At 43.1% G+C, this 26830-nt stretch overlaps 1 protein-coding gene across 3 annotated transcripts in view; it reads right to left on the reverse strand.

Moving 5' to 3' along the window:
* The window catches only part of NPRL3 (NPR3 like, GATOR1 complex subunit), a 334166-nt gene that overhangs the window by 71440 nt on the left and 235896 nt on the right, over positions 1-26830 (reverse strand). For all 3 annotated transcript variants that reach the window (XM_069210380.1, XM_069210379.1, XM_069210381.1), the window contains one exon: positions 14648-14777. In XM_069210380.1, the coding sequence (XP_069066481.1) occupies positions 14648-14777 (130 nt within the window). The remainder of the gene's footprint in view (positions 1-14647; positions 14778-26830) is intronic.

Raw genomic sequence — 26830 nt, forward strand, 5'->3', positions numbered from 1 at the left:
ATACTAAAACCTACACTAAGTAAACATGTGCAATGCAATTCACTAAGTTTAGGAATTATGATAAAACACCTCATTCCCAAACTAAATAGAGTCAGCAAATTCATTAAATATAAAAATTCAAAGCAAGTGAATAATAAAAATATACAAACCGTGCATAGGCTTACAGTAAAAAACATGTACATCACCAGCAACTCAATAACAGGTAAACATTCACATTCAAGAGCTGTATTCCTTCCTGGTAAAGGCAGTCTTCCACACATCCAATATAAGGTGCAAATGCATGATGGTATTAAGGATTTAGATTAAAACAGGAGCTAGCTGCGTGGTATGGCAGGAATTCGTGCAAAACTACCTGGGTAAGCTAATTCCGAACGCTGTAGGAAGCTCTCTTAATCGAGGTCATATAACGCATAGAATGATGCTAAAGAATTGTCAATGTGCATGTCATCAGCATTAATGCACAGCGCCATGGCTAGCTTAACATGTCTGATCCCAAAGTATTTAAAAAACAGGGGGAAGAGCCATTGCCGCCGAGCAAAATCATATTTGTTACAAAACAGAGTAAAATGGACTAAGTTGTCTGACCCTCCAAAACTTCAATAACATTGGTCAACTCTAGCATCAAGCATGTGGGTACTTACAAGATAGTCCCTGGCTGGTAAAATACCAAGCCGAAATTTTAAGTACAATGTTCGCTTCACTTCCGGATAAAGCATATCTAAGTATTTAGAGAGGGTGGGGCCATGGATGTTACTAAAATAATAGCACACGATGGAGCCTGGCTTTAACACCAGGCGTTTTTTAACAGCACTTGTTCATACTGCTGCTCTTTGGACTCCTACAGGGACACCATCTGCAGCTCGCTTAAAATGTTCTGTATATGGGTCGACCATGCGTTACCCCGGCCGATACCACTAGCTGTAACTTCTTTTTTGGTATCCAGCTAGACAGCGGCCTGAGGGCTTCTTACTAATCTAATCCAGTAAAGAACTGACCTGAGGGCCAAAATATCTGATACTGGTCTAAGGTTCAACTCTGCGTATAGCACCACTAGTGGGGTGCCAGGTGCGAGACTAAGCAAGGCTCTTAAAAACACGTTTTCGGCTACCTGGAGAGTTTGGACAATCATATACCCCCACAAAGCCACCCTGTACAGGGCAGCTGCCAATACCATCTACTTATATATTTGAAAGATAACACTAATGCTTCTATCTCCCACCTTATGCCTAAACTTTAAAACTGTGTCGGTCATTTGTTTCAAAACGAATGTTGCTTTTGAATATCTCAGCCCCAACACATGTTCTTTGAAAATCGAATTCCCAAATATTCAAACTGCCTAACAATTTCCAGTGACACACCTTCGATCGAAGGCTTCAGCTTAAAGCTGGAAGAGGGCCTTAGACCCTACACTTTGTTGTACTTTTATTGATAGTCAATGACTTTTTGAAGCAATATTCCCCGAATCATTTTAATAACCTATGTGTGGAGTTTTCTGTTCTCGATATTAAGACAGCGTCATCCTCATATAGTAATGTTGGCACTCTCTTCCCAGCTATATTGGGAATACATAAGTAATCACCCATCAGAAAATCCTCTACTTCATTTAGGAAAAGGCAGAAACGCAAGGGCACAAACATACACCCTTGCCGAACACCTTTTTCAAACGGGAAGGGGTCTGTGCACTCCCCACACAGACCCAGGGGTGTGAAATTTAATAAAATATCTACTTGTGCGTGGGACAGCTTGCCTTACAAATCAGCTTGTCTTGTTGAAAAAATCCACTTGTCCCTTTGATGCCACATAGTGCAGCGACATATTATGCCAGCAATCTCATTATATAAGGGCTCTAATAGCCTCTCCAATTATGCTAGTGCTCATAATATAGTAGGGTTTGAATGCTGGCAATTCCCTTTAGGGGCATACTTATTAAGAAAACATGCAGCGCTCATCACACCAAGTCACCTTGCTAAGCCGCACTGCATGATCGGGAAAGGGCAGGAATGAGCCATATTTAAAATTGTACGTCGCATTCTTGTCTTTTCCCTGAGCTGGTGCACAATATGCTGCCTAGCACCAATGCAGACACCCTTGCACCATGTTTGTAAGCAGGATTGTTTTTGTGCAGGAAGGAGCACCTTTTTGTACAAAAAAATAATAATATTTCTTTCTATGTGTGCTGCAGAAAGAGTAAGTAACAAGGAGAAATAACGATATTTCTCCTTGTTATGCCTCACTTGTGGAGGGGCAAAGGATTTTGACACATTCCCAGGTCTACCAGTAATGGTAATTCTGGGGATGCGCCAAAATCCATGGGTGGAGAAGGGGAACACCTATGCTCCACCCATGGAATGCCTTCCCAGGGCAGAGTAATGCAGCAATTAGTGTTGCATTGCGTTACTGTAGATTTATCAAGCTAGGCAACACCACACAAGGTGGCCACTCAAGAGAAATCTAACTTAACAGTTCTGTTGCTCCCTGCCATGTTGTTTAGCCCAATGGCGAGACAACTTTTTCATGAATAAACTCCTTATTTTGCCACCTTTCTGCAGATCTACATCCTGGGGCTGGAGGTAGCGGTAAACAGTAACTCCAGGATTCCAGTGTCCTTGAGTCTGTTCAATCTACTAACTTACATATTTTAGGGGTTTTAAACAGTTCTTCTCTAATTTATTCCCATACCAAGAAAGGTTGGAAATTTACTCCTGAAAAGGGCAAAGGTAAAACTTCTTCCAGAGTTGGGGGTTAGCAGGAGTGGTTGGAGGGAAAGTAAATGCTCAACAGATTGTCACATGAGCAAATCTACACATACATATTTGCTCATGCTAAAATGCAGTTCACAAATATTTTCTAGGAGTATGATTCCCATGCCTACTTCAGTAAATTCTTGTGAATTAATTGAAGCCACAAATCTGCACTAATGCAAGGACATAGAATATAGGTTGACTTTTGTGACATTCTTTAAGAATTGGGTCCCGAATTAGATCTGGCATTAACCAAGACCTTTTATTTTTATAAAATTCTGTCTATATCTGTTGACTTGCTTCACTGCGAGTGGCATCAATCTGCTCTTTCACAAGGATCATATCAGCACACAAAGTAGTTTTGTTCAGTGCCAGTAACTGCTGTGGCTACGTGTGCTTTTTGAGACCAGAAAATATTTTTGTTTTTGCTAATGTTTGTTATAGTGGTGAGTGACAAAACCAAAAGTTTGACCACCAATTTCAAACCTATTAGCTTTACCAATGCTTGCTTATTTTCATGTTTCCCATAATCTTTGTGAGACCAGTTACACTGATTTTTCATTATGAATATTTTTGGAAATACTTGCATGCATCAACACGCTTTACTAGAAATGGTATCTAAATTTCACAGGTGTTTGTTTAGGAAAACGTTTTATTTTCCTATTTGCATTTTTTGTGAGCATTTTATTTTGAAAGCAAAGATTCATCAATATAGCTTTCAAGATTCTGCACATATTTGCATCTTACCAGAGAGCATCCTGGGACCATTATACTTCTCACAGTGGTAAACTTTGAAAATATGTGCACACATTTGTATGCTGGAACCCCTATCAGTGCAGTCCGTGTTTACAACATTTTCTTAGTCTGCTCACCTTAATAATAAAGGCTTTGCGTTAATGAACCATAAATACTAGTTCGAACAGCATTAATACATGGACAAAAATATTAATTAAACTATAAATAATAATCCAGGATTTGTAAAGCAAATCACCCTTGATGGTCTCAAGGAGCTCAATTGTGGGCACGAGGGATTAAGTGATTTGTCCAGAATCACCAAAAGTTGAGCCGATGCTGAGACTCGAACTTGGTTCCCCCAGCTCCGAAGTCAGCAGCTCAAGCCCTTTTGCCACCTCCCCTGTAGACAATGACCTTCCCTGATCCATAATGTGGTACTGTAAACTGGTAGCCAAAGGGTTTGTGCTGCAGGGGGTTGGGCCTTCTTGTCCCTAGGACAACATGAAAACATGAAAAGTTGTTGTCCTTGAACCCAAACAATATGTCCTATGCGTCGGGCTATAGGAATTTCACACCCTTGCGGACCATACCATACTGTAGCCATAATACTGGTATAAAAGGCCCTAATAGCCATTACTAGGGAGTTATCAACGCCTAGATCTCTCGGGGATCCCCACAATTTCTCTCTGTCGACTAAATCAAATGCTGCTTTCAGGTCGACAAAATCAAATACAGCAATGACTTCCTCACCACCATGAATTTGTAAGAGATCAAGAATGGAGAGCCTAATCAATAATCCTTACACAGAACGTAAGACCAGCTGGCACTTCCGTCAAAGTTTTGTGGGCATCAACCCACCCCTGGAGGAGATTAAGCAGAACTTTCCATAGAATTTTGCGTGCGCCATCCAGGAGAGGGATCGGGCAACAGAAGATGGCTCGATCGCCCTTCTTATGAATCGGCACAACAATAGCTGAACTCCATGAAGGGGGCACGGCATTAAACACTTTGGAGAGAATTCTGGCTGGCAGGTGAGGTTCCTCACGATAAATATCAATAGGCACCAAATCTAAGCCTTGGGCCTTGTGTTTTTTCATATCAAAGAGAGCTTTTTCCACCTCAAGGGTTAGAAAATGAATTACACAACCCTCAGTACAACCTTTCTCTTGGGCAAACCCAGAGACAATAGAAGTAATACTATATCATGCACTAAAGTAACTGTTCCATACAGAAGGTCTAATATAGGTTTTTATGGTGTTTACTGACCCCTTCTCCACCCGACCTACCAATTACAAGAATATATATTTTTTTTTCAGACAAGGCCACCCTCAATTCCTCCCAGAGAGCCACTTAATGCAACAACTTCATAGGTCTCACAAGGTGTTTGTACTAACCTCTATACTCTTGAAACAACAGTTCGCTTTGTGGGCTATGTTGTCGTTCTTCTAGAGCAGATGAAACAGCTCTCTTCATTCTATAGCATTCATCATCGTACCAGTTCACCCATGTGCTGTGTTTCCCTCCAACCGGTCTTGTAGGATTGGTACAAATGATCCTAGACCATAAAGATTTCTGCTCCTAAGCCGTCCCATTAGAGGGTGTTAAAACTACACTGTTATCATAAGAGGGGTCGTACAGGATAGCAGATCTAAATTTGATCATTATATGCTCTAACAGTGGGAGTTCACACAAATATATCTCACTATTCCACCTTATTCTCTTTCTGCTATTAGAAGGGAGAAACAAATGCCATTATCTCCTCTCCTTTAAGTTGTTTGTAGGGGCTTCCGTCCTCAGGCATGTTTTCAGGCAGAGTACCACCGGATCGTGGTCGCTGTCCACTCTCCTGACAACAGACATATTGTGCACTTGGACCCATATCTCTATATTGACTAGGATGAAATCAATTAATGACAAACTTCTCCTATTATGGAAAGTTGTCCTAGCACTGCTGTCTGAGGGGGGAGGTACGACCACTGATAAAATGCAGATGATAATTTAGCAGGAGTTCAGAGAACGTGCTACCCTTCGTGGTGGATTTAAAATTTCTTGTAGCGGACTCAGGGATACCTCAACTACTGTCTTCCATTAAAACCTCATTACTAGTGATAGCATTGGATGGTTGTGCATTGAAGTCTCCACAGATTAAAAGCATATACTTCTCCACTTTGCCTGCCCCTGCCAACTATCGTGTAACCTCATCCTCCTTAATACTATCAATGTAAGAAACAAAATTTCCCCAGATCGCCTGTACCTCATTGGACAACCCTTGTGGGATGTAAACATTCACAATGTCAACCACACCCCGTTTGGGCCCATACGCCAAAGTCTCACACGTATGTTTGAAGACAGTATAGCAACCCCCAGTGTGACCACTCCAAAGCATATGGCCTCAGTACTGTAGCCAAGGAACCACTGTACACTGATTCACTGTGCAATACATTTCAGCCAGTCCTCATGCTCTACTTTACTGCCCAAGCCTGCAATATTCCATGATAAAAGATACATATAATCATTCACTAGACTTGTCCATAGTACTAGTCCTGGGTAACCTTAAAGGAATCAAGGCAGTAGACACAGAGGGCAATCTCTCCCATATTCAACCAGTGTCCCATCTAGAGGGGTCTCCAGATTTAGCTGCAAGTGCTGCTGCTATCCAGGACCAATCTTTGTGATCAATCTAAGCTCCTTTGATCCCTGGACTTAGGAACCTAATTGTCCTGGAAGTATTATGAGCAGGGGTACACAAATCTGTGTGGGCTACTCCATACATGTTAGGAAGATCACTCTTCAAGACCCCCTTCAGGCAGTTTAAGGTTGGGAAAGCAGTCAGCATTGAGAGGGGCTGTTTGCAACCAGTGTGGCCCTGATAATGAAATTTCTTCTCGAACAAATCTTGGGCTTACCCAAGACACAAATCCCCATGATATCAAAGTCATCTGAATGGCTAAGGAGTAGTCTAGCGATACTGTGTACCGTAAATTCAATGTTGGAGTAATAAACACTATTGCCTCTTGGACCCTGCCCAGAGTGCAGATTGATCAGTTTCACTGTCCTCAAGTCACTTGACAGGATTACTCTTAATTCGGGAATAGCATAAACAAGCATTTGCAATGCAATAGGTCTTGCATTTACTTGAGTTGGAGCTACCGGGACTGTGAATGCATAACTGGACTATTTTTTGTCATATTCATTGGTCAACCTTGCCATATATTTTGGTCCTTTCTGCCAAATAATTCCAGTGGCCCTGCATATAACTAAGAGCTAGTAGGCCTACTGGAATATTTTTCTAAACAAGGCCCTTAAAACACAAACTACTCCCAGACGCAAAACATATTTACTTGGCAGTTAGTACAGGCGACATTGAATAAGTAATTGTACTTCAAGAATGCGTGCTTACTGGATCACTGTCCTTTTACTGCAGACTAGGGAGTTGAACAAAACTGACATTTTTTTTCACACGCTATAGGAGAGCCACCTCACATTATATTATTAATGATCCTCAGTCAGTCCTGAACTCTAAAATTTGTTATTAAATAGTGCCTACTGTACAGCAAATCAACTATAAGCTCTCATTGAGGTTAGTTTTATAAATAAGCACACACAACTCAAGTTTCACATACTCAAACGTGTGTAGTTCATCTAATCAGGTTTCTGCTTTGTATTTGCAGCTTCTAACAAGTTATACAAATAAAACTGCAAGTTCCAGAATGCAAAGCTGAAAAAAACTAAATGAGCAAATAACGCATCGAAATAGGGATTAGGACAACTCTACAAATACTTCTCCAAAAGCTAGTTTCCAGCTTGTATCACGTTATAAAAATAATAATACTACAAGTCTGAGAATGAATATGTACGCTGCAAAGAATGTGTACTAAGCAAATCAGAGTGCATATAATGTAAAAATGTAAAAATAACTTCGGCGATTAATGTTCTTTCTGGAGAGAGAACGTACTTTTGTCTAATGAAAGTTTGGAGTCATCACAACGTAGCGCACAGGGTTAATGTGCCTCCTGCAAGGAACGTGTTCTAGGCAAATCACAAAGTAAAAGTAATGTAACAATGTAAAAATAAGTGTTTGCCCAAAACACTTCTGTCTGTTTCTATAATTCAATATTTTACTTTACATTAGTAGTGTTGTTGACTGTTTTATATTTTTGGAGCGTTTACCATGGACTACATTGTTTTCAAGGCATAGTACATATGAAGGCGCTGTAGAATGAACAGGCAGTGTCTTTTTTTTTTTTTTTTTTACAAGACTGGAGCATTTGTATCCAGGCGTGTTAGAACAGCGTTTTGTCATAAACTTTGAATAATAATATGAATTTATTTTTTTGACAGAGTTTCAAGGAGATTTATGAATGCGCTTTATGTCAGGAAGATGACGCAGCATCATACCAGAGTCCGTTTTTTTGTGTTTGCAATGTCGGTAGTTTTAAAGGGCAACAAATGAAGATCATGGAAACTGTCACATACTTTTGGTGTGATGAGACACAACTGTTTGACACATGTTTATGTTTCTTGGTGGCGGCTTGGCATAAATCATGTGACTGAACTGCTTGTGTAATAATAGAATTATGGTTTCAGACTGGAATTTTGTTTCAATACACACCTTAATTATTATTAGTCGAAAAACTCGTAGTTACCTACGTTTTGCAATGACACATTGTGTAAATAAAATCAAGCACTAAGCCTACTGCCTTTAAAGTTTGCAGGTTTCAGTAATCTGAAAGCTTCAGAGAACACGTATCCAACGAACCTAATTAAACGAAGGATCAAACTTCAAGACACAGTGGAGCCTTGCAGGCTTGTAAACTACTTTGAATTTGGTTTGATATCGCACCTATGTCTCGAACTTGCTTGCACATCAAAGTACAACTGCTTAAAGGATATGCTCTCACTTGTTGAGCGTTAGTGGCTGTATATCCCCGTATTGTGAAAACCTGCTTATGTAAGTGGCCACAGAGACTGGGACTTGAAGGGCGTTCCTTTAATTGCAATCTTAACTTTCAATGAGTTTGAAAGACTATTTTTCGCAAATGCGAGTTTATATACTTTTTCAATGAAGCAACTCGGTTGACATGCCTGCATGTCTATCTTAAAAATGTTATTTATTGTACTAAGAATGTTTATTACTACTATGGATGTGGTTGGATTTTTACAAAGAATCATGTTTAGAATTTTCTTATGGTTTTGAATATTTTGTGTTGTAATAGAGATATTTTTTTAATTACTTTTTAAAGTTAATGTTTCATTATTTTATTAAAGTGTGCCATGGAAGGGGGATTTGATTTCTTATACTTCACTATACACCTATTTGCCAGGACCCTTGTTAGTTTTGGAAGTATACTGTGTGCCACGTAGTGATGCTGTTATCCGCATGGTGCTTTAGAAGCTTTCCATGGATTATATGGTAACCCCTCAAATACTCCATGCGACCTAAAGAGCTCTTAATAGAAAGGCAGCTAAATAACCAAACGCCTACTGTTACATGGACAGTGAGCATTGGGTGTCACTGCAGAAATGTCACTTCAAAGAATGGTGATTGTACCTATTTGAAAAATGTTGATGCTCTAAAAATTGCCGAAAATTAAGTAATGGTCAGGCCCCTTTAGCAAAATAGGGAAAAACTCCGATGCGAGGTGTTTGGGAGTGGGAAAAATGCATATTTATCTTCCGAATAGAGGACGACAAACTGCAGAGCTGCACAGTGAACTTGCCCCCACCTGGAAAGGGCAGCCAGCTGAAAAGTGCCTTTCATAAATGGGGTGGGGAGAAAATGCTGTGATTAACAAAGTGCACTTTCTGCTTGAAAGAGTATTGTGTAGGTGTCGCGCGCGCAAGGTCGTATTGAAAAACGAATATAACATTTTTCATGTGCAAGCCATGAGAAAAGCCTTGCATAAGGGATGCAAATTTAGGGCATTTACCCCATCCCTCCCCGAATGTTCAGAAAAAATAGTATCAACCGTCTGGATTTTCAGTGGCCGCTATAGTTCTTGTGCGCCTTCTGTAACAGGCTTTTCCCAAGTTAGAAAAATAAAACAAAGGAAGAAGGTAAACAAGTGTCCTTTCCGCCAAGTGCTGCACAGGTGAGGCATACAGTGAAAATAACGCTTGCACCGCTTTCCCAACCAGAAAATGACAAATAAAACATTAGTTGACAATAGTGAGCTGATTCAAAGCCCCATGGCCGCCATGAGTATGAGCGCGAAGCAGAGAAACAAAAGGAAAAAGAAATTAACTCACAGTCGAACATATCAGCATTTGTGCAATTATCCATGTAACAGGGTCAGTGTCCAAGACGGTAACCAAACCGCCCCAAGGCAGGACAAAAGTAAAGCATTTACCAATTACATCTAATGATTTTTAAAACATAAGCCCACGATTGAGTGAAAGTGATGGGCGTGGTTAAATGCCCATAATACTTACAACAGGTGAAACTGCTTGCGCGCTCGGCCTAAAAAGGGCTAACAATCGTGATCTATTTAAAAACGTTGTTGAGCCTATATCTGGGAAGAGGTCAATAAATTGCAAGCAGCAATATTTGCTTCCCAGTTGCTTGTAGAATAGCTATTTGCTTCCCAGTTGCTTGTAGAATAGCTATCTGCCTCCCAGTTGCTTGTAGAATATTATCTGCCTGATCCTTATTTTTTGATTCTCTGATTTGTCTTTCCCCAATCCATCCTGACATAACAAAAATCGGGGCCAGAGGGATGAAGCTTAGAACTGACCGGGGTCCCCTCTGTCACGATCACCCCACTTCCCAAGTTGATCAGCACCCAGGCTTTGTGCAGGGGGGATCGAAATTCCAGGGTTTGATGCCCTGCCTGGTTGGGGCACCTCAACAGCTCAGTTATCACATCGGCTTCTCCTCTTGGGTCTCTCTTTCCGTTTAGGATGTGTGGAATGCTTTTTGACTGGTGTCTTGATGGTGGCTCCTTGGCCATCTTCATTATGCACAGGTGCAACTGCTACCAGGCAAGATGCTTACATCATGCTCTCCTCCAAGCATGTGGATAGAAGTTAGGTCTCGGGTGACTGTACTTTCTGTCACTCCTGTAATTGCCAGACTCTCAATGGGGGCCAGGTCCTTAGTGCGCCCCTTCGTGATGGAAAAAAGCCACTTTAGCGAGTACACTGGGGGAGTGGGATACATCCTTTTCTTTCTTTTGGAATTACACTTCTTCTCAGTACTGTCCTTTGTAGCAGGGCTCATACCCTTAACCTTTTTAACCTTAGGAGGAGTGGTACGGACTCCCTTGAGTACGCAAAGCATGCCCAGAATTAACCACTACATTTTCTCTTGGTGTAAGCTCCCTGCCTTTCGAGTTTAAGACGGGAGTGGGTTCTATTCTTTGGCTCCTGGAGATTTTGTTAGGGCAGCTAAAAGTAATAATAGTTTTAGTTTCCTCATTTAATTTTTCGAAGGTGACCGCAAACGTCTTAAGGAAGTCTTGACATATAGAGCTACTTTCAACCGATCTAACAGGTTGAGTAGTGGGAATATCCTTTTGGGCTATCAAGTTTCCTGTCATATTTTGAGAGACTGTATGGGAGTCCGTCTGCAAGGCTGCATTGTGTTTCCCGTCAGCTGGCACAAGTGCATGAAGGATCAGGGACAATAATGATTCAATATAGTCCGATCCACCTAAGGTCTTCTGCAGAAGCAAAATAATTGAGGTTAGAATTCTATTAAGGGTATTCAATGCATCTGACATTATAAAACCCTGTGAGGCTTCCAAGTTTTCTAGAACACTTTCAGAGGACTGAGTGGAAGGGATACTCTGAAAGACTGAATCATCAGGTTGCGAGTCCTCCATCAAGGCTCTGGTACTTTCCTCAGGTGGGACTTCAATCTCCGCCTGTGCCTCCACTGTGTCATCTAAAATAATGACAGTCAACGAGACTACCAGTCCCCTCCTTACTTGCCCTCGCACATACTGTGACGCTCTTTGGGACATCGGTAGAGTATAATCCAAAAGCATCAGAAAGCTGGAGCTCACAGAGTTACTGCATAGGCATTTATCTTCCTGTAAATCTGGCGGTACTGCGGAGTTTTGAGGTAGTATCTCCCATGATAAACATTTAGTTGAATCAGAGAATAGTGGGTTGCTATCATTGTTAGGCCTCTCTGCCAACACCTCATACTCCTTCTGTGAGAAGACTCTACATTTTCCGAACTTAGTTGTATTTGTTCCTGTATCTGAGTTTTTTTTTTAACAGCTCTTGTCTCAATTTACAGTTTGTGGGTACTCCCTTTATGAGCTTCTTTGCCAAAATCTTCACTAAGGGGAGTCAGCTCCATCAGGGTATCACTCTGACTGATCTCTGTAATCTCTATGGACCCTTGCCCCTTCTCCTCTGTGTAGGCTGGTGAAAATTCGAGGTCTTTGCTGATCTTTTGGTAGAAGGTTGCTATAAGCTTTGAGGGTGGTCTGCCAGCATTGTTGCCATTATTACCATTTGGGGGAGGGGGGGGGAAGGACTGCGCCTCTACGGGTTCTACATACAGGATTAGGGTCACAGGCTCCAATATGCTTAACGTCCCTTTCTGCATACTTTACTTCACCACCTTTGGATAGATTGTGAGCAACTTATTGAAGACTCTGAAAGAGCGCCTCCGGAATTTTGTCAGAGTCATGGCGATGACAACAGTCACAGTGGACACAATAGGCACAAAGTTGTTAATATTGGGGAAGGGGGGGTGGGAGAGCCCTCCTCTGTCCCTCCTCCGGGGGCATTAACAGCCGAGTCTACGTGTCCTCTTCCCACCGAGACCTTGCGTGTTCTCTCCCCTTCTCAGATGACAGCCTGGAGGGCGGCAGCACACCCCTGACCGATAACTGCACCCTACTATAGACGGGACATTTCTGCAGACTGGGAGCTCAACCAAATGCAGTGGCTCTACCGCCACTGCACCCTCTACCACAACACTATCACCACTGCTCGTGGACGCCCACCACAAGCTCAATGGTCCTGTTACTCCCACACCAATCAGTACCTTGGCTCAACTTGGAGTTAGTTAAAGTGGGTTCACTGGCAGTGCAGAGCCCTCTGCTGACCCTCTATTGGCATACTCCAGGTTTCATGGTGTCCTTAAATTCTCTGGGGATCACCAGTAACCAAATAGCCCAGCCGCACCTGCAGAAACCTGGCCCGGTTTGGCCGCGGTTGCACACAAAAGCAAAGGAATCAAGTTCAAACAGCAAACAGGCTTCTTTTGCACCCAGGGAGCGGGAAAAGAAATGGCTGATGGGCCTGCAGGTGGGTCAAGCAGAGGGGCTGGGATCGGGAACCGTCAGGAGATATGAGTGGGTGGTATCTGGCCTCTGCGACTCCTGACCTAGGGCAGTGTCTTTGAGCCATCTCGTGCTCCGAGCTCCCCGTACTACGCTATACCTGTCTGTACGTCTGTGCATGCTCCTAGAGCCTGCATCTGCGTTCCAACCACTGGGCCCGTGAGTGATGATAGTGAAACCTTTGTTCTCTTCACAGAAGTCTATAGGAGACCAAAAATATCTATGGACCCAAAACTGATTTGTTAAGGAATTCTTAGGGAAAATATATAATCCAAATATAAGAACTGTCCTCAGGTTGTATTCCAAGACTTATATACTTGATTTACTTTTCAGATTACGACTGAATAGCCAAAAGAAAACGCAACTAGTTTAAGGATGTCATACTACAGCACATCATATTCTCTCTCTCCATCCTTTCCCTGCTCCCCTCTCGTGTGGTAATCAGTTTACTGCTTCTTGTAGAACCTAGACTTCACATGGACAAATTAGATGAATCCTCAATACTCCCATACATTAGAACTACTACAGAAGATTACTGAAAATTAATAAATCTAACTTCATCTTATATTCCAGTGATCCTATCACTCACCATTGCAATGTCCAAATAAGTCTTGAAGTACAACTGGATGAATTGCACTAGCAAGTACTAACTAACAGTTTATCACCTTTCAACAAAAGACTCTCTCCAATGTAGTATTAAAAGTAAACCCAATCACTTTGAGACTTGTATATCTAATTGCCTTTCAGTGAGCAGAAATGTTGTGTAAAAGCTACTTTTGAAATGGATTCCCCATATGGAAATGTTACAGCCTTTCAAACATATACTATTAGTGCACTGGGTCAAGGTAGACAATCCACTGCAATTGTTGAATTATGCTAAGACACCGCAGTACTGAACCAGAGTTACCCAAGAGTGAAGGCCACATAAAATACAAATTTTACATCACACCAACTAAGGCAAATGCGCCCAGCTGCCATGTTCTGATCAAAGAGGACATAAGATTCAAACGTTAGCCTTTTAAGCAGCACAAACACTTCTTTTCTAAATTTGGGAAAATACAATATTACAATTTAGATGTCATCTACGTGGGATAATGTAACATTTGGATCTGTAATATTTCATTAAAAACAAGGTACTTAAAATCAACATTTTCATCAAAATTGCAATAGCAATGTTGTAGTTGTTTAGGTATATGGTGAGGGTATTTTGCTCTTCTCACAGCATTCTGAGTGGTGACCAACATTCTCTTTCTGAAACACATGTTCGCCGATCTCTAATAAAAGATCTGAGCTTCTTTTAGCTTTGCGTACGTTCTTGCCATATGTCACCCTTACCCAAGCACCGATCTACAAGTGACTATCTATTTTGCACTTTTTCCTGCCAGTCTTCCATAGTGTAAGCACCAAAACTAAACAGGAACCATTGCATGTTTTTCAGGGTGTTTTTCTTTTAATTTTTAGGTTTATTTCTGATCAGCTAATCCCTCAATATGTGCTAAAGGACTGGATCAGAACTGAGAAATAAGAATCAAACTTGTTCTCTGTATCGAAACAGAAAATATTCCCCCTCCTACACATTACACCACATCCTGTGTATGAAAGATCAGGATGCACACACAACACACTAAACATTTCCAACACCTACACACTAGCTCAAATAAGTTACAAGAAAACTATGAACTAGAGTGCAATCTTCAGTCCAAGCTATGTTTGCATTAAATAGTGACAAAGGAAATGATGTACTCTTTGAAGTAGGGATTTCCCAAAGGGTGAACTGATTGTAATGCATGCCATCCAGTCACGTATTAGCGTGTTTTTAAGGGAAGTTGGACAATCACGGTTTCCTCTATCAGGATGAGATGAACCTACCTCCTGCCCCGGAGGGGCCAAGGGATTCTTGAACTCTGACAACGAAACTGGCAGCGAAAACTTGGCGAGAACAGAGGGCAAGTCATGACCTGGAAACTGACATGAAAATTGGTCTGCCAAAGGTGAGTACCTACACAGAGAAAAAAATTGGATAGATGTGAATGTCATATAGTGTCCACTTCAGTGTTTTAAATATTAGTTGCACCAAAATTAAAGTTCACCATCTAGGTAAAAATTATAACAACTTACTATTGCATTAGTCCTGCAGTTCTTTAACATTGGCTCCTCAGAAGTAGATGTCAATATGGTTACAAAATTCAAAGCTAAGACAAAGATAATCATTTTTAAAAGTAAGGTTGTCTATTTGGACATTCTGTTAAAGTCTACTAACGTCTTCCGAAAATATAAGCCATGAAGTCAGCCTTCCAAAAATTGCATGCCTAAAATGCAACTTCCAAATCGGATCCTGTGATGTTCTTAAACCGGCATAAGTCCAGGTTTTCCCCTTCAGTGTCTGCCTCAGTCTCTTCTTTCTACTCCATGTGCCCAGATTGTGCGGACTTCTGTGACTCCCGCATTGATCTCATAGTCCACCCCCCCTCTAGCCTGCCAGTCTCCTCCACCCCAGACGGTCACACCCCTTGATTAAAAATCCTGAAGACTCTTCAGCATGGTTCACAAAGTTTAAGGGGAAAGGAAAGACTCTTAAGAAGTAGGTTAAAAAATGTGCATTTTCACAGTTTAGGGGGAAAGGAAAGACTCAAAAAGTATGCTATTTTAAGGACATGCTAGGGCACCTAAAACGTTGCAATGTTGCACTGTATCTAATGTTAATAACCAGGCCTTGTCTTACTGGTAGTTGCAATCAAGTGTATAAGACCTGTCCAGAATTTTTCACCCACCTTCCCCAATAACACCGGGATTGTCTTAGGATCTTCGTTGACCTCTTTCACGAGGTTCTCTTGTTAATATTCTCATTAGTGCATTCCTTATTGGAATCCTAATTGCTATTAGAAACAGGCGTGGAGAAAGAGGACGTTTTGTCATCTTTGGCCAAGAAACACGTTTTCCAATTAATAAAACTGAAAGAAAGGAAAGAAAAAGGTGAAACTATCTGGCAGGACAGCAGACAAACGATAGGCTAAGTGGATTCAGTAGGCAAGCTCACAAAGGAATCCATTTGAACTGGCACCCTGATGAGCGCTACTGTAACCAATGGATTCAAAGCCGTAGAGGCTGAGACGCAAGCATTATGAGGAAGTGCAAGTTGGGGCCAAGTGATGAATATGATGGATCATAAAACAGACAATAAGTGTTCAGAGGAATAGGTATAGGCCCAAATTAACCCATAGTTCATTGACTCTGATCCCAAACAATCACGGCGTAGCCAACGAGAGTGTAGCAAGCGCGTCCCCTCAGACAACATTTAGGAAGTAAAGATGGGACACGAGCATGGGCCCACCACAGAGCACCGTGTACATGGGGGCTGTTGGCTTTGTGCACCCTCTAGTGTTTTGTGATTCAAAACAGAGATTGTTAATACCACCCCAAGAATGAAGTGCATGGGAGTACCCTCTCTAGAGACTCACTGTGGAAACGGGGTAAGCACGATGGGTTCAGGAGTCTTAGAATGCATTCATGGTGCCGATGTTAGATACTATAGGGCAGGGCAGTGGCAGAGAGGGCACTTCAAAGTTTTAAGGGTTCACTTATCTATTGATGAAGGCTTACGGGGCAATGACTGGAAAACGAGAGAAATTAGTCATGTTGGGGCAGCGTACATGTTATTGGCAAGGGTGGTTAGCAAGGAACGGTGGCCCAAACAGCCTTTGTTCCCATAGTGTGTTCACTGATGGGGAGTTACAGTGGAATGTAGAGTAGGGGGTGTGAATGCCCGAACAAGACTGCATATTCTTTGGATAAGAGGTAAGGATTTTTAGGCATGTAAAGGTCCCCATATTTATGCTACAGTAAGATGACATAGGACATCAGTGGTGGAAGTATTCCTAGCAGGAGGTACCTGATCCACTGGTCATGTTTACCTTCTTCATGCAACCCCTGATACCACTTCTCCACAGATGCTTGCGGCCCAAATACTCACAGTGTTCAGGCTGTACCTTAAAAAAACGGGTGAATATGTTCCCTTGGGCACAATGTTTGATGTGGATGAAATGTCCGGGGACGTTGTCTGAAGGGGTTGAGTCCTCTAAGGCTGGTCGGATATTCGTCAAAAGCCTCCTATTTCCTTAAGATTGTGTAAGGGATGAACTGCTTGTGGTTCAGCTAGAACACTGACTTCCACAGGCACTGGTTTGGGGACAAGGCCCATTCCTGCCCACCCCCGTAGTGCAAGTGGCGCTCTGGAAACGTGGAGCATGTTAGAGAAAGCAGAAAGGTACTGGGACAAAAGCTATTTCTGGATATTGATTGATTTAGTTTTCAAATGTATTAACGTGTTTATGATGCACACATTTGGGCGCGCTTCAGAATGAACTAAGGAAGTGAAGAAAGCCTTCCTCCATGGGAGATATCAGGCACATTTAAAATGGAGCAAGGTTACAAACTGTAGAGATACCAAGAAAAGGAGTCCACTGGGTGTCGAAGTGGGAAGGTAACTGGTTATGTTTGAGCGCCTTATCAATTAATTTGAAAAGCAGTCCTTCAAGGTTTATTTCCAGCGTTCTCACACGTGTAAACTATCACAACCCAGAACCCAAGAAGGTTGAAAATGTGAAGAAAAGCAGCTGCCAAGAATGAAGTGCTGTGCCTAGTCTTTATTGTACTCGTCGAGCTTTCCCGAAGGGCCACAGCAGTAGATTCCATAAGTAAGGGAAAGAAGGAGCCTCAAATCGCCACTTAGGACCTTATTCTGAGTTGCATGGTACTGGCCGGGTGCAAAGTTTGCAGCTGTAAATACTGGTGCTGTGCGGTATCTGTCCTGTGAAGTTACAGGTTAACTGCAGCCCAGGTTTTACCAGGCAAAAGCCAGGTTGAATTCCCGTTTCCATGGGATTTAAGTGTTGGGGTCCAATTATTTGCTCAGAAGCCCGCAGCTGGAAAAAAAGGATGCCCTGTGTGCCAAATACACAACCTGCGTAGTCTTGATTCCACCTCATGCCGTTTTCATCCACAAACAGGCACTCCCTGTCCCTCTCTCTCATTCTAGCAGGCTTTTTTTCATGCATGCTTTCTCCCTTTGTCACGGGTTTTCAGTCTTTTTCTTCCTCCCTCATTCCTCCTTATGTGATTTTCTCTACTTTGCTCTAGATCAGTGATACTCAAAGTACAGCCCGGCCCGGGGGCGCATGCGGCCCTTTTGACCTTGCTCCCAGAGCAGCAGTAGCACTAGGCTGCTGTTTACTGAATTTAACAGGGGACACTTTATCTAAACATGATAGAAGATAAGGAAAGAAAGTAAGGAATTTGTCCTGCATGTTTTAACTGTAGGAACACTTTCATTCTTTAAGAAACACAAAGAACCATTTAATTTAACAGTGCAGGGAGAAGTATTTTTTTTAAACGAAGGTTTCAAACGTAAATTCAGAAACTTTCGTTCTTCCCCCACCCCTAACATTCATTCTTACCCCCACCTTCATAACAATGCCAATCGTGAACTAAGAGGCAAGTCAGTTGTTTTCTGCACTCCTTGATTGGCCTGATTTGCTAATATACATGAACAACTTTATAGTTTATTAAATCAAACACAGGAGAATGGTTTGCACAGCACACAATCCAAAGTCATGCATTGTGAGGTCCTCCTACATACAATAATGAAGAACAAGAAGGGAACGTGAAATAAAACAATTGCCTAGGATCACACAGTTTGGTAAAGTTGGGAAGCTTGGATTAATGCCAGGTTTTCTGGTTTCACATTGTGCGATTCAGCCACTAGATCTATATGCTTTGCTGCCCCCTATTCCCACCATAACGCCACAAACCCTCCCCACCCATAGCCCCCTCATCCCTTTGATCGGCATGCTGCTAGCATCAATGCGGCCCTCGGTTGCACCACAGACCAAACTTTGTGGTCCCTGGGAAAATGTTTGCGAGTACCCATGCTCTAGATCAAAGTACATTCAGCAAAAATATGTACAGGTCCGCAAAAATAAGTGCTGGTGAGTCCCACCTGCAACCACTGGCTCAAATTAAGCATTGTATTTATCACCTGCTCTAAAAGATTGTCGTTGCTGGAAGTCTGGTTGCCTTGTTGGAGGCCTGGTTGCCTTCTGTTGCCAGCGGAGTAAATCCGGAAACACCAAGAAAGGTGTCTGATAACGGACTTCCCCATTTCGATCCAGTACCTGGGCAGAGTCAGTCAGTGAGCAATGGGGGTTTCAATGAATTCAAGCATTTGCGGTACTCCCATCGCACACTGGAGACAGTTGTAGCAAACTCTCCGCATTACTGGCATGGTAGGGAATATTCCCCTAGGTTCTAGCACTCTCCCTCATATGCTGCTTTCCTCCCCCCAAACATCCAAAGCCCCACTAGAGGTTGTGTGTTGGTCTTTAGCTCGTGTGCTTCTCTCCCATGCTGGGTTGCTTTCTAGCTTCTGTTTTCCTCTCTCACTCTTATCTGCTTTGCCCCTGACCCGCCACACTCCATTTTGCTCTCTCCCTCATGTGCTCTTTTGCCCCTTCCCACACTCAACGTATTCTTTTATTTTATCCTCACCCGTCTCCATCCCCCACCTGACCCTCTGCTGCACCCTTAACCCCGCCTGGTCACATTTAGACAGTTTGTGGGGTACTTTTTAGAGGGCTCAGCGATGTTATTTTCTGCAAGGTACTTTGCTACATCAAAAGCACTTTTGTGCACTTCGCATTTCTTTTTATTTTATTAACTCTGCTATGTGTCATCTTTCATCTTAGATATCTCAATTAAAAAGCAACAAAAAAGAAAATGGCACCTGGGTCATTCCAAAGGCGCAAGCCTCTACAGAATGATGCAGACAGCAACAGTGGTCACGCCACTTCACCATTTGTTTTGCCGATGCTGCACAGCAACAGAAAATTTTATTGGCAACACCAACAGATCCAGATGGCACGACCTATCGGTTTGGCTAATGCTTGTTTTTTTAGTTTCTTTTTAAGAATTTAGGTTACTTCTCTACTTTTCTCCGGGAGTGTGCACTTGTTTATTGTCATTTGCACAGGCTCCCGCCAAGTTTGGCCCAAGTAAAGGCTGATTGAACCCTGGTCCAGAAAGGCCCCTTCACCTCCTCTGCCCACGCATCAGTGTTCTTAGCCGGGACCAGGGGATAAGGACCTCTTCCTGTATGACATTCCGTGCTTGGAAATATTAGGGAAAGGAATGGTCTTGGGCCAGAACTTCTGCTAAAAAACTCCAAGATACCATTAGAAAGGTAAAACATCAAGCACAACATTGCTTTAGAAACAATCCTAATCCAATGCTGATTAGGTCACAACCTCATAAACGCTCTAACAGCCCTAACTCCTGAGCACCAAGTCCTGGCTTTCTAAGTACTCCAACTTACCCTCAGTAAGCCTCATAAAGTTAAATCATGATGCACCCTTACATAGCACACACCCTCAGCACTGCTCCTCACTCACACACGCAACACATTGTTCCAGGCCGCACTCCACTACAATGTGCAACAAACTCACAGACCATTAGCATACCCTTTCTACTGTGCTTTAACAATCTCGTAGACGATTACATCATGCGGTAGATATGTCACATGAGATCATTTAGTATGACTAACCCTGCCAAATTCTCTACAAATTTATTATGCCTCTGATATTTAACATATTAAATTCTAACACACACATCAAATAGGAGTGTTTACACACCACATGAAAACTTGAAAGACTGAAGCCTAAGAAACTGTATGAAATGGACAAATACAGGCCTGACAGTGACACAAACAGATAAATATGTGATCATTCAAATTAGCATGACAGTTTTCACAAACCACGCAACTTTTAATAATCAGTAAAATATGTGCTCAGAATGGTTTTGCTTTTCTTCTACCTCTGGATGTAACCTCGGATATCTAGTGAAGACCAATAAGAAGCCAACCCAGGGAACAAGTCATTGGCTCCTACTTCCAGCGCACCCCTCCTTCAATAATGTTTTAATGGAGATTTTCCATAAACAACTTTGGCTTTGCAGGACAAATAATAGCAAAAAGGTTTGGACAACTAAATATGTTTCATATAAAGATGCCAAATGAAGGGCGAAACCTTGCAGCGTGTCAGGACTGGCCAAGTGCTCAGTCATTTAGATCAGTGGTTCTGTGGGCCGAGGACCGGTGGTGGTCCGCGAGGCCTATTCTGGGGTCCACTACTGGTTTACAAGATTAAATAATATGAAAATTAATACATTAAAATTGTTCAAGTATATACAAAGAAGCAAAATTGGAAATATGAACACTTTTACTATATTTCTTTTAGAATTAAACAAGAGATTTTAATATCTGCACATTTGTATGGTGTATACTTGTTTGTGTTTTTTTGTATACTGTTCGGAGTTTCAAATCGCAGAAATTGCTTTGGCCATGGGTCCCTTCCCTGGCTTCCAAAATTAACTCAGTGGGAGTCCCCGGATTGGAGTAATGATTCAGTGGGGTTCCACAGAGGTCAAAAGGTTAATAACTGCTGATTTCGATCATTTAAATTTAGCTCCTGGCTGCAGTGGGTGCTCTGCCCATTCCTTCTGTTGCATTTTACTTTGTTGCATGTCTGACAGTACTGCTTGCGACTCCTCTACCAGGGTTTCCAAGGATCTGAGAATTGACTTGGAAATTTCAGTGACTCTTTCCCACACTAACTATGACTAGGAGAGAGAATAGGGCCCGTGAATAGCTGGACGCAGTCCAGTCTATTCACGGGAGCTCTCGGGCCGGAAGTAGACGGCCTGGGAGGGGATAGTTGGCTTGCTGGGTGAGGGTGGGACATTAATGAACTTACAAAAGGGGGTGGGGTTTGGGGGATCGGCCTCTTTCGGCGCCAGCAAGTCACGCTGGGTGAAAGTTGGCAGAACGGGTGTTTAATGACAGGCGAGTTTGGCAAGTGTCTTTAGACCCCGCCGCCGATTACGGACCGCAGTGTTTTTTTTATTTTTTGCCGAGCAAATTTATTTTAAATTTTTTGTTAACTAAATTTAGTTTGGTGTCGGGCGCGCTTTTTTAAGTGTATACGCGTGCCCTAGTGGGGGTGACGCGCGCCATGGCCTGGGGCCATGATATTGAGGCGATAAAGGCCGCTTTGCGAATCCTCGGCGAGGTGGGGCACGGGGACCTCCTGCGACTAGGCGTCTTAGATGAGGCCTGGGTCGGCATGACGCGTGCACTGCGCGCATCGGCGTGGGGCATGACAGCAGCGATGACTGCTTGTTTTTCCCCGGCAAAGGGAACCTTGCAGCGTGTCAGGATTGGCCAAGTGCTCAGTCATTTAGATCAGTGGTTCTGTGGGCCGAGGACCGCTGGTGGTCCGCGAGGTCTATTCTGGGGTCTACAACTGGTTTACAAGATTAAATAATATGAAAATTAATACATTAAAATTGATAACGTATATACAAAGAAGCAAAATTGGAAATATGAACACTTTTTCTATATTTCTTTTAGAATTAAACAAGAGATTTCAATATCTGCACATTTGTATGGTGTATACTTGTTTGTGTTTTTTTGTATACTGTTCGGAGGTTCAAATCGCAGAAATTGCTTTGGCCATGGGTCCCTTCCCTGGCTTCCAACATTAACTCAGTGGGAGTCCCCGGATTCGAGTAATGATTCAGTGGGGTTCCACAGAGGTCAAAAGGTTAATAACTGCTGATTTTGATCATTTAAATTTAGCTCGTGGCTGCAGTGGGTGCTCCGCCCATTCCTTCTGTTGCATTTTACTTTGTTGCATGTCTGACAATACTGCCTGCGACTCCTCTACCAGGGTTTACCATAGTGGAGTAGGTTAACAATCAGAAAGCAAGGGATGTGAGAGTACTGAAATTGCTCAGGATTTTTATGTTGCGTTCTTTGACTCTGAACATAATATTTAAGGTGGCACACATTCCTGGGGTAAACAACTCCATCGCAGATTCCTTATCTTGTTTGCAGTGGCAGCATTTCTGACAGTTGGCACCCGGCGGACATTTGGGAGTGGGGGGCGTGATGGTCATGAGGCTGGTGGAGAGGTCGCTAGCAGAATCCACCCTTAGGAGTTATCGCCTGGCTTGGTTGGAGTTTGAGGACTTTGAGGCTTACAAGGGAGCGGGTAGTATTGGAGGCGCGAGTGATGCGTTTTGCGCTGTTTTTGATTCGGAAAGGTTTATCACCCACTACGAATGGGGGCAAGTTGTCAGGAGTGTCTTTCTACGGGAAGTGGTTTTTTGGTTGGGATCCGGCAAAGAATGATATTCTGGGAAAAATGCTGAAGGGTTGGGGGAGGGTTCGCTCTAGTTCAGTTTCTGTTCGGGAAGCCATTACTTTCGAGTTGTTGTTGGAAATTCTGCATGTTTTGCCAGTGTGTTGTTAATGCAAATGAGGTGGCACTATTCAGGCTATGCATGATATGGATGTTTTTTGGGGCGTATCGAGTGTCTGAATTGTTGGGGGTGGGCACAGCATGAGGGGTGAAGAGGTGTGAGGTGCAGTGCCAAGGTGGCAGATTGGGGATATGGCTGAGGCGCTCCAAAACGGATCAGTTGGGTATGGGTAAGTGGATTTGGTTGGAAACAGGGGGAGTCTTGGAAGCCTGCCCGGTGCGAGAATGGGACAAGCTTACGGCATACAGTGAAAGTCAGGGTGATTGGGTTTTTAGCATAAGAATGGCACCAAGGTTACAGCTTTTCAGTTGTGTGTTTTGAGGTGACTGGGAAGGCAGGCGTGTAACTTTGGTACACACTCTTTTCGAATAGAGGCAGCAACGGAGGCAGCCAGGTTGGGTTGGGACTGGGATAAGATCAGGCGCATTGGACGATGGCGCTCAAAGTGCTGTGAACGATATGTCCGAACCTAGTTTCGTTTGAGGGAAGAGTGAGGTGTTTTTTAGTCCAGGGCAGTAAACGGAAGGCCTGGGATTCTGTGGCCACAGGGCTAATTTTGTTTCTCGTTTCAGGTTGCCTACGGGGCCCATAACATATGAAGTCAATCACGTGGCTTGTTGGACATTCCTTTATTCACTGAGCGGCCAAGTATGCGGAAAAACAGATCTATGGACAATCTTTGGGACTACTGAGTAGCCGGCATGAAGTGCTGTGGTGGGGAAAGAGCGGCATGAGGTGGGGCACTTTGCTTCCTTTTTCTCACTTCACTTTTGCCGACTTGGGGATTTCCGGATGGGCTGGTCATACATCTTGGGGAAAATGACTTGGTCCGTCTTTCAGGGCTTACCCTACTGCAACACATGCAGCGAGATCTGGTCCTGATGAGGCGCAACATGCATGGGACTTGCTTGGTGTGGACGGAATTTGTGCCACGAAGGATATGGCGTGGGGCACAGAAACATGGGGCAATTGAGAGGGCAAGGAGAAAACTAAACAGGGCCAAGCAAGTTTTTTGCAGAGCCCATGACATTAAGGTTTTGAGGCACGAAGGATTGAAGGAAGAGGAGCAGGTGCTTTTCAGGGGTGACGATGCGCATCACTTGGACATGGGAAATGCACATTATCTGATGGAACTGCGCTTTTTGCTCACAAATTTGTGGGGTGAACGTTTTTGGTGGGAAAAATGAATGGTTAAGCATGAGTTGCAGTGGGTTCGCTGGTGGGGCAGCAAAAGGCCAAGTGGGTTTTGCTGAGTGGCAGTGGATGGGGGAGGGTGGAGAGTCAGATGTGGGCTTGTCCACCCTTCCGGGGGGGAGAAAGAAGCAGGTGAAGGATGACAGACGGTGGGGAGGTCAGAGTCAGGCAAGGGGTAAAGGGAAAAGGGGGATGCGTGGAAATAGAAGTGGAGTTGGTGAGATGCAAAGGATAATTGGAGGTTTGAAATGCGAATGGATGAAAGGAAGTTACAAGGTTAAAATAAAGGTTCTTATAAAGTTCTGTTTGTATTTGACATGTTATGATCATTGAGCAAGCCTGTCCTAATAAATGGCCTTTTACACTAAATAAGGGTGTCGGAGTCTATGTCCCGATAGGGCCCCGTGAATAGCAGGATGCAGTCCAGTCTATTCACAGGAGCTCTCGGGCCGGAAGTAGACGGCCTGGGAGGGGATATGTGGCTTGCTGGGTGGGGTGGGACATTAAGGAACTTACAAAAGGGGGTGGGGTTGGGGGGGATTGGCCTCTTTCGGCGCCAGCAAGTCACGCTGCGCGGAAGTTGGCCACCCACCCGCCCTACACGTGAAAATGGTTGGATGCAAGGATAGGGAGTGTGAATGAGAGACGAGGATGGGGCGGGGGGTGGGTATGTTCTTTTGACAGTCTTAGGGCAGGTTGTTCAGTACGGGCAGTGGATGGGGGAGGGTGGAGAGTCATATGCGGGCTTGTCCACCCTTCCAGGGGGGGAGAAAGAAGCAGGGGAAGGATGACAGATGGTGGGGAGGTCAGAGTCAGGCAAGGGGTAAAAGGGAAAAGGGGGATGCGTGGAAATAGAAGTGGAGTTGGTGAGATGCGAAGGATAAGTGGAGGTTTGAAATGCGAATGGATGAAAGGAAGTTACAAGGTTAAAATAAAGGTTCTTATAAAGTTCTGTTTGTATTTGACATGTTATGATCATTGAGCAAGCCGGTCCTAATAAATGGCCTTTTACACTAAATAAGGGTGTCGGAGTCTATGTACCGAGAGCCGGTGCTGAAGGGGCTCTTTGAAAATTAAAACCCTGCTGTCGGAGGGGGGACAACAGCGAGTAAATGCAATTGATGTCCAGTCCAGTAGCCGGTCTGTCAGGGCAAGGGACTTGGACTATGACCGGTCATTCCATTTAAGGTATCATACTCTTGGACGTATAGGAACGTGGTTACAGTTATGAGACGAGCCAGATAATGTTTTAACTAAAATATAAACCTGAGAGGGATTTTGGCAGCAAAACCCCTGACTTGTAGGGAATTAGATGATGCTGCAATGGAAAATTAAAGAACATTCCATTAATTCAGAAGAGTTACAGACGAACAGGAGAGGTAAGCATTTACAATGAATTTCAACAAACGGTGTCAATAATTTACTCCTTATGACTGTCTTTCTAAGTATAAATATGGAGTTTCGATCAGCGCTGTGCCTGGACAGCAATATATCGAACCTCTTGTATTTAGTAGGGAAAAAAACAATTGGAAATGAAAGTGTTGTGCAATAACGCAGCCTAATTATGGAGGTTGTAAATAGTCAACCAGACGCCATATAATGAATACAATTAAGAAACAAATATTTATAGCAATGTATAAAGGAAAGAAAAAGGCCACTGACTATCATTGGGTAAGCACCTATTTTACTGTTTTCTAGCTCCTTTTGGTTTTTGTGAACCAAATAGGGAACAGTTCTAAAGCACAATAAAATAATTTTAAAAATATATAACCACACTGGGCGCGGGCAATACTCATTATGGACATTAACAATTCTATTTCAATAATGTCTCCAGGAAAAATATAAAAGCAAAACGTAACTCTATAATCAAAAGTGCTTTTGAATATAAATTGTGCATCCTTTCTGGCAGACAGGCACAATTGTCTTAACAGAGAAGCAGCTAAACCTCTGTGGTATACAAGCGAAGGCAAAAGAACAACGAAGGGGCCTCATTTTCAGATGGAATCATGTCGGTGCCAAAACCAACTGCTATCCTTTGAAGACATGGCTGTGAAGGGGTTGAAGCATACGATTACCAAACAGAATTTGCCCTTATCCATATGCCTACATATGCACCAATTTTCAAATGTCACACCCCATCAACTGTCAGTTTTATACTAAAAATAATTTTTTTTCCCATAATCCTACAAGTAGTGTGAATGCTGTTAGGAAGTTTGATGCTGCCTGATCCCTTTTGGTCACCAACAAATTCCTGAATGAGATGCCCCAGTGCTAATTTCTATGCTGCCTCATTGCTATGCTTGTGACATCCAGTGTGATTCACACAAGCATATCAAAAGGACCTGTAAAGGATTCCCTAGCCCCTCCCAGATGTTCTTAGAACCGGATTGGTGGGTGTGGAGGACTGGGTTGGAGGGTGTGGCTTTTGGCAAAGCTAAAGGCAGCTTTTATTGCTCCAAGATGCACAATAACAAAGCCCACTGACCA

This window comes from Pleurodeles waltl, chromosome 10 (assembly GCF_031143425.1).
Source record: "Pleurodeles waltl isolate 20211129_DDA chromosome 10, aPleWal1.hap1.20221129, whole genome shotgun sequence".
Classification (NCBI taxonomy): domain Eukaryota; kingdom Metazoa; phylum Chordata; class Amphibia; order Caudata; family Salamandridae; genus Pleurodeles; species Pleurodeles waltl.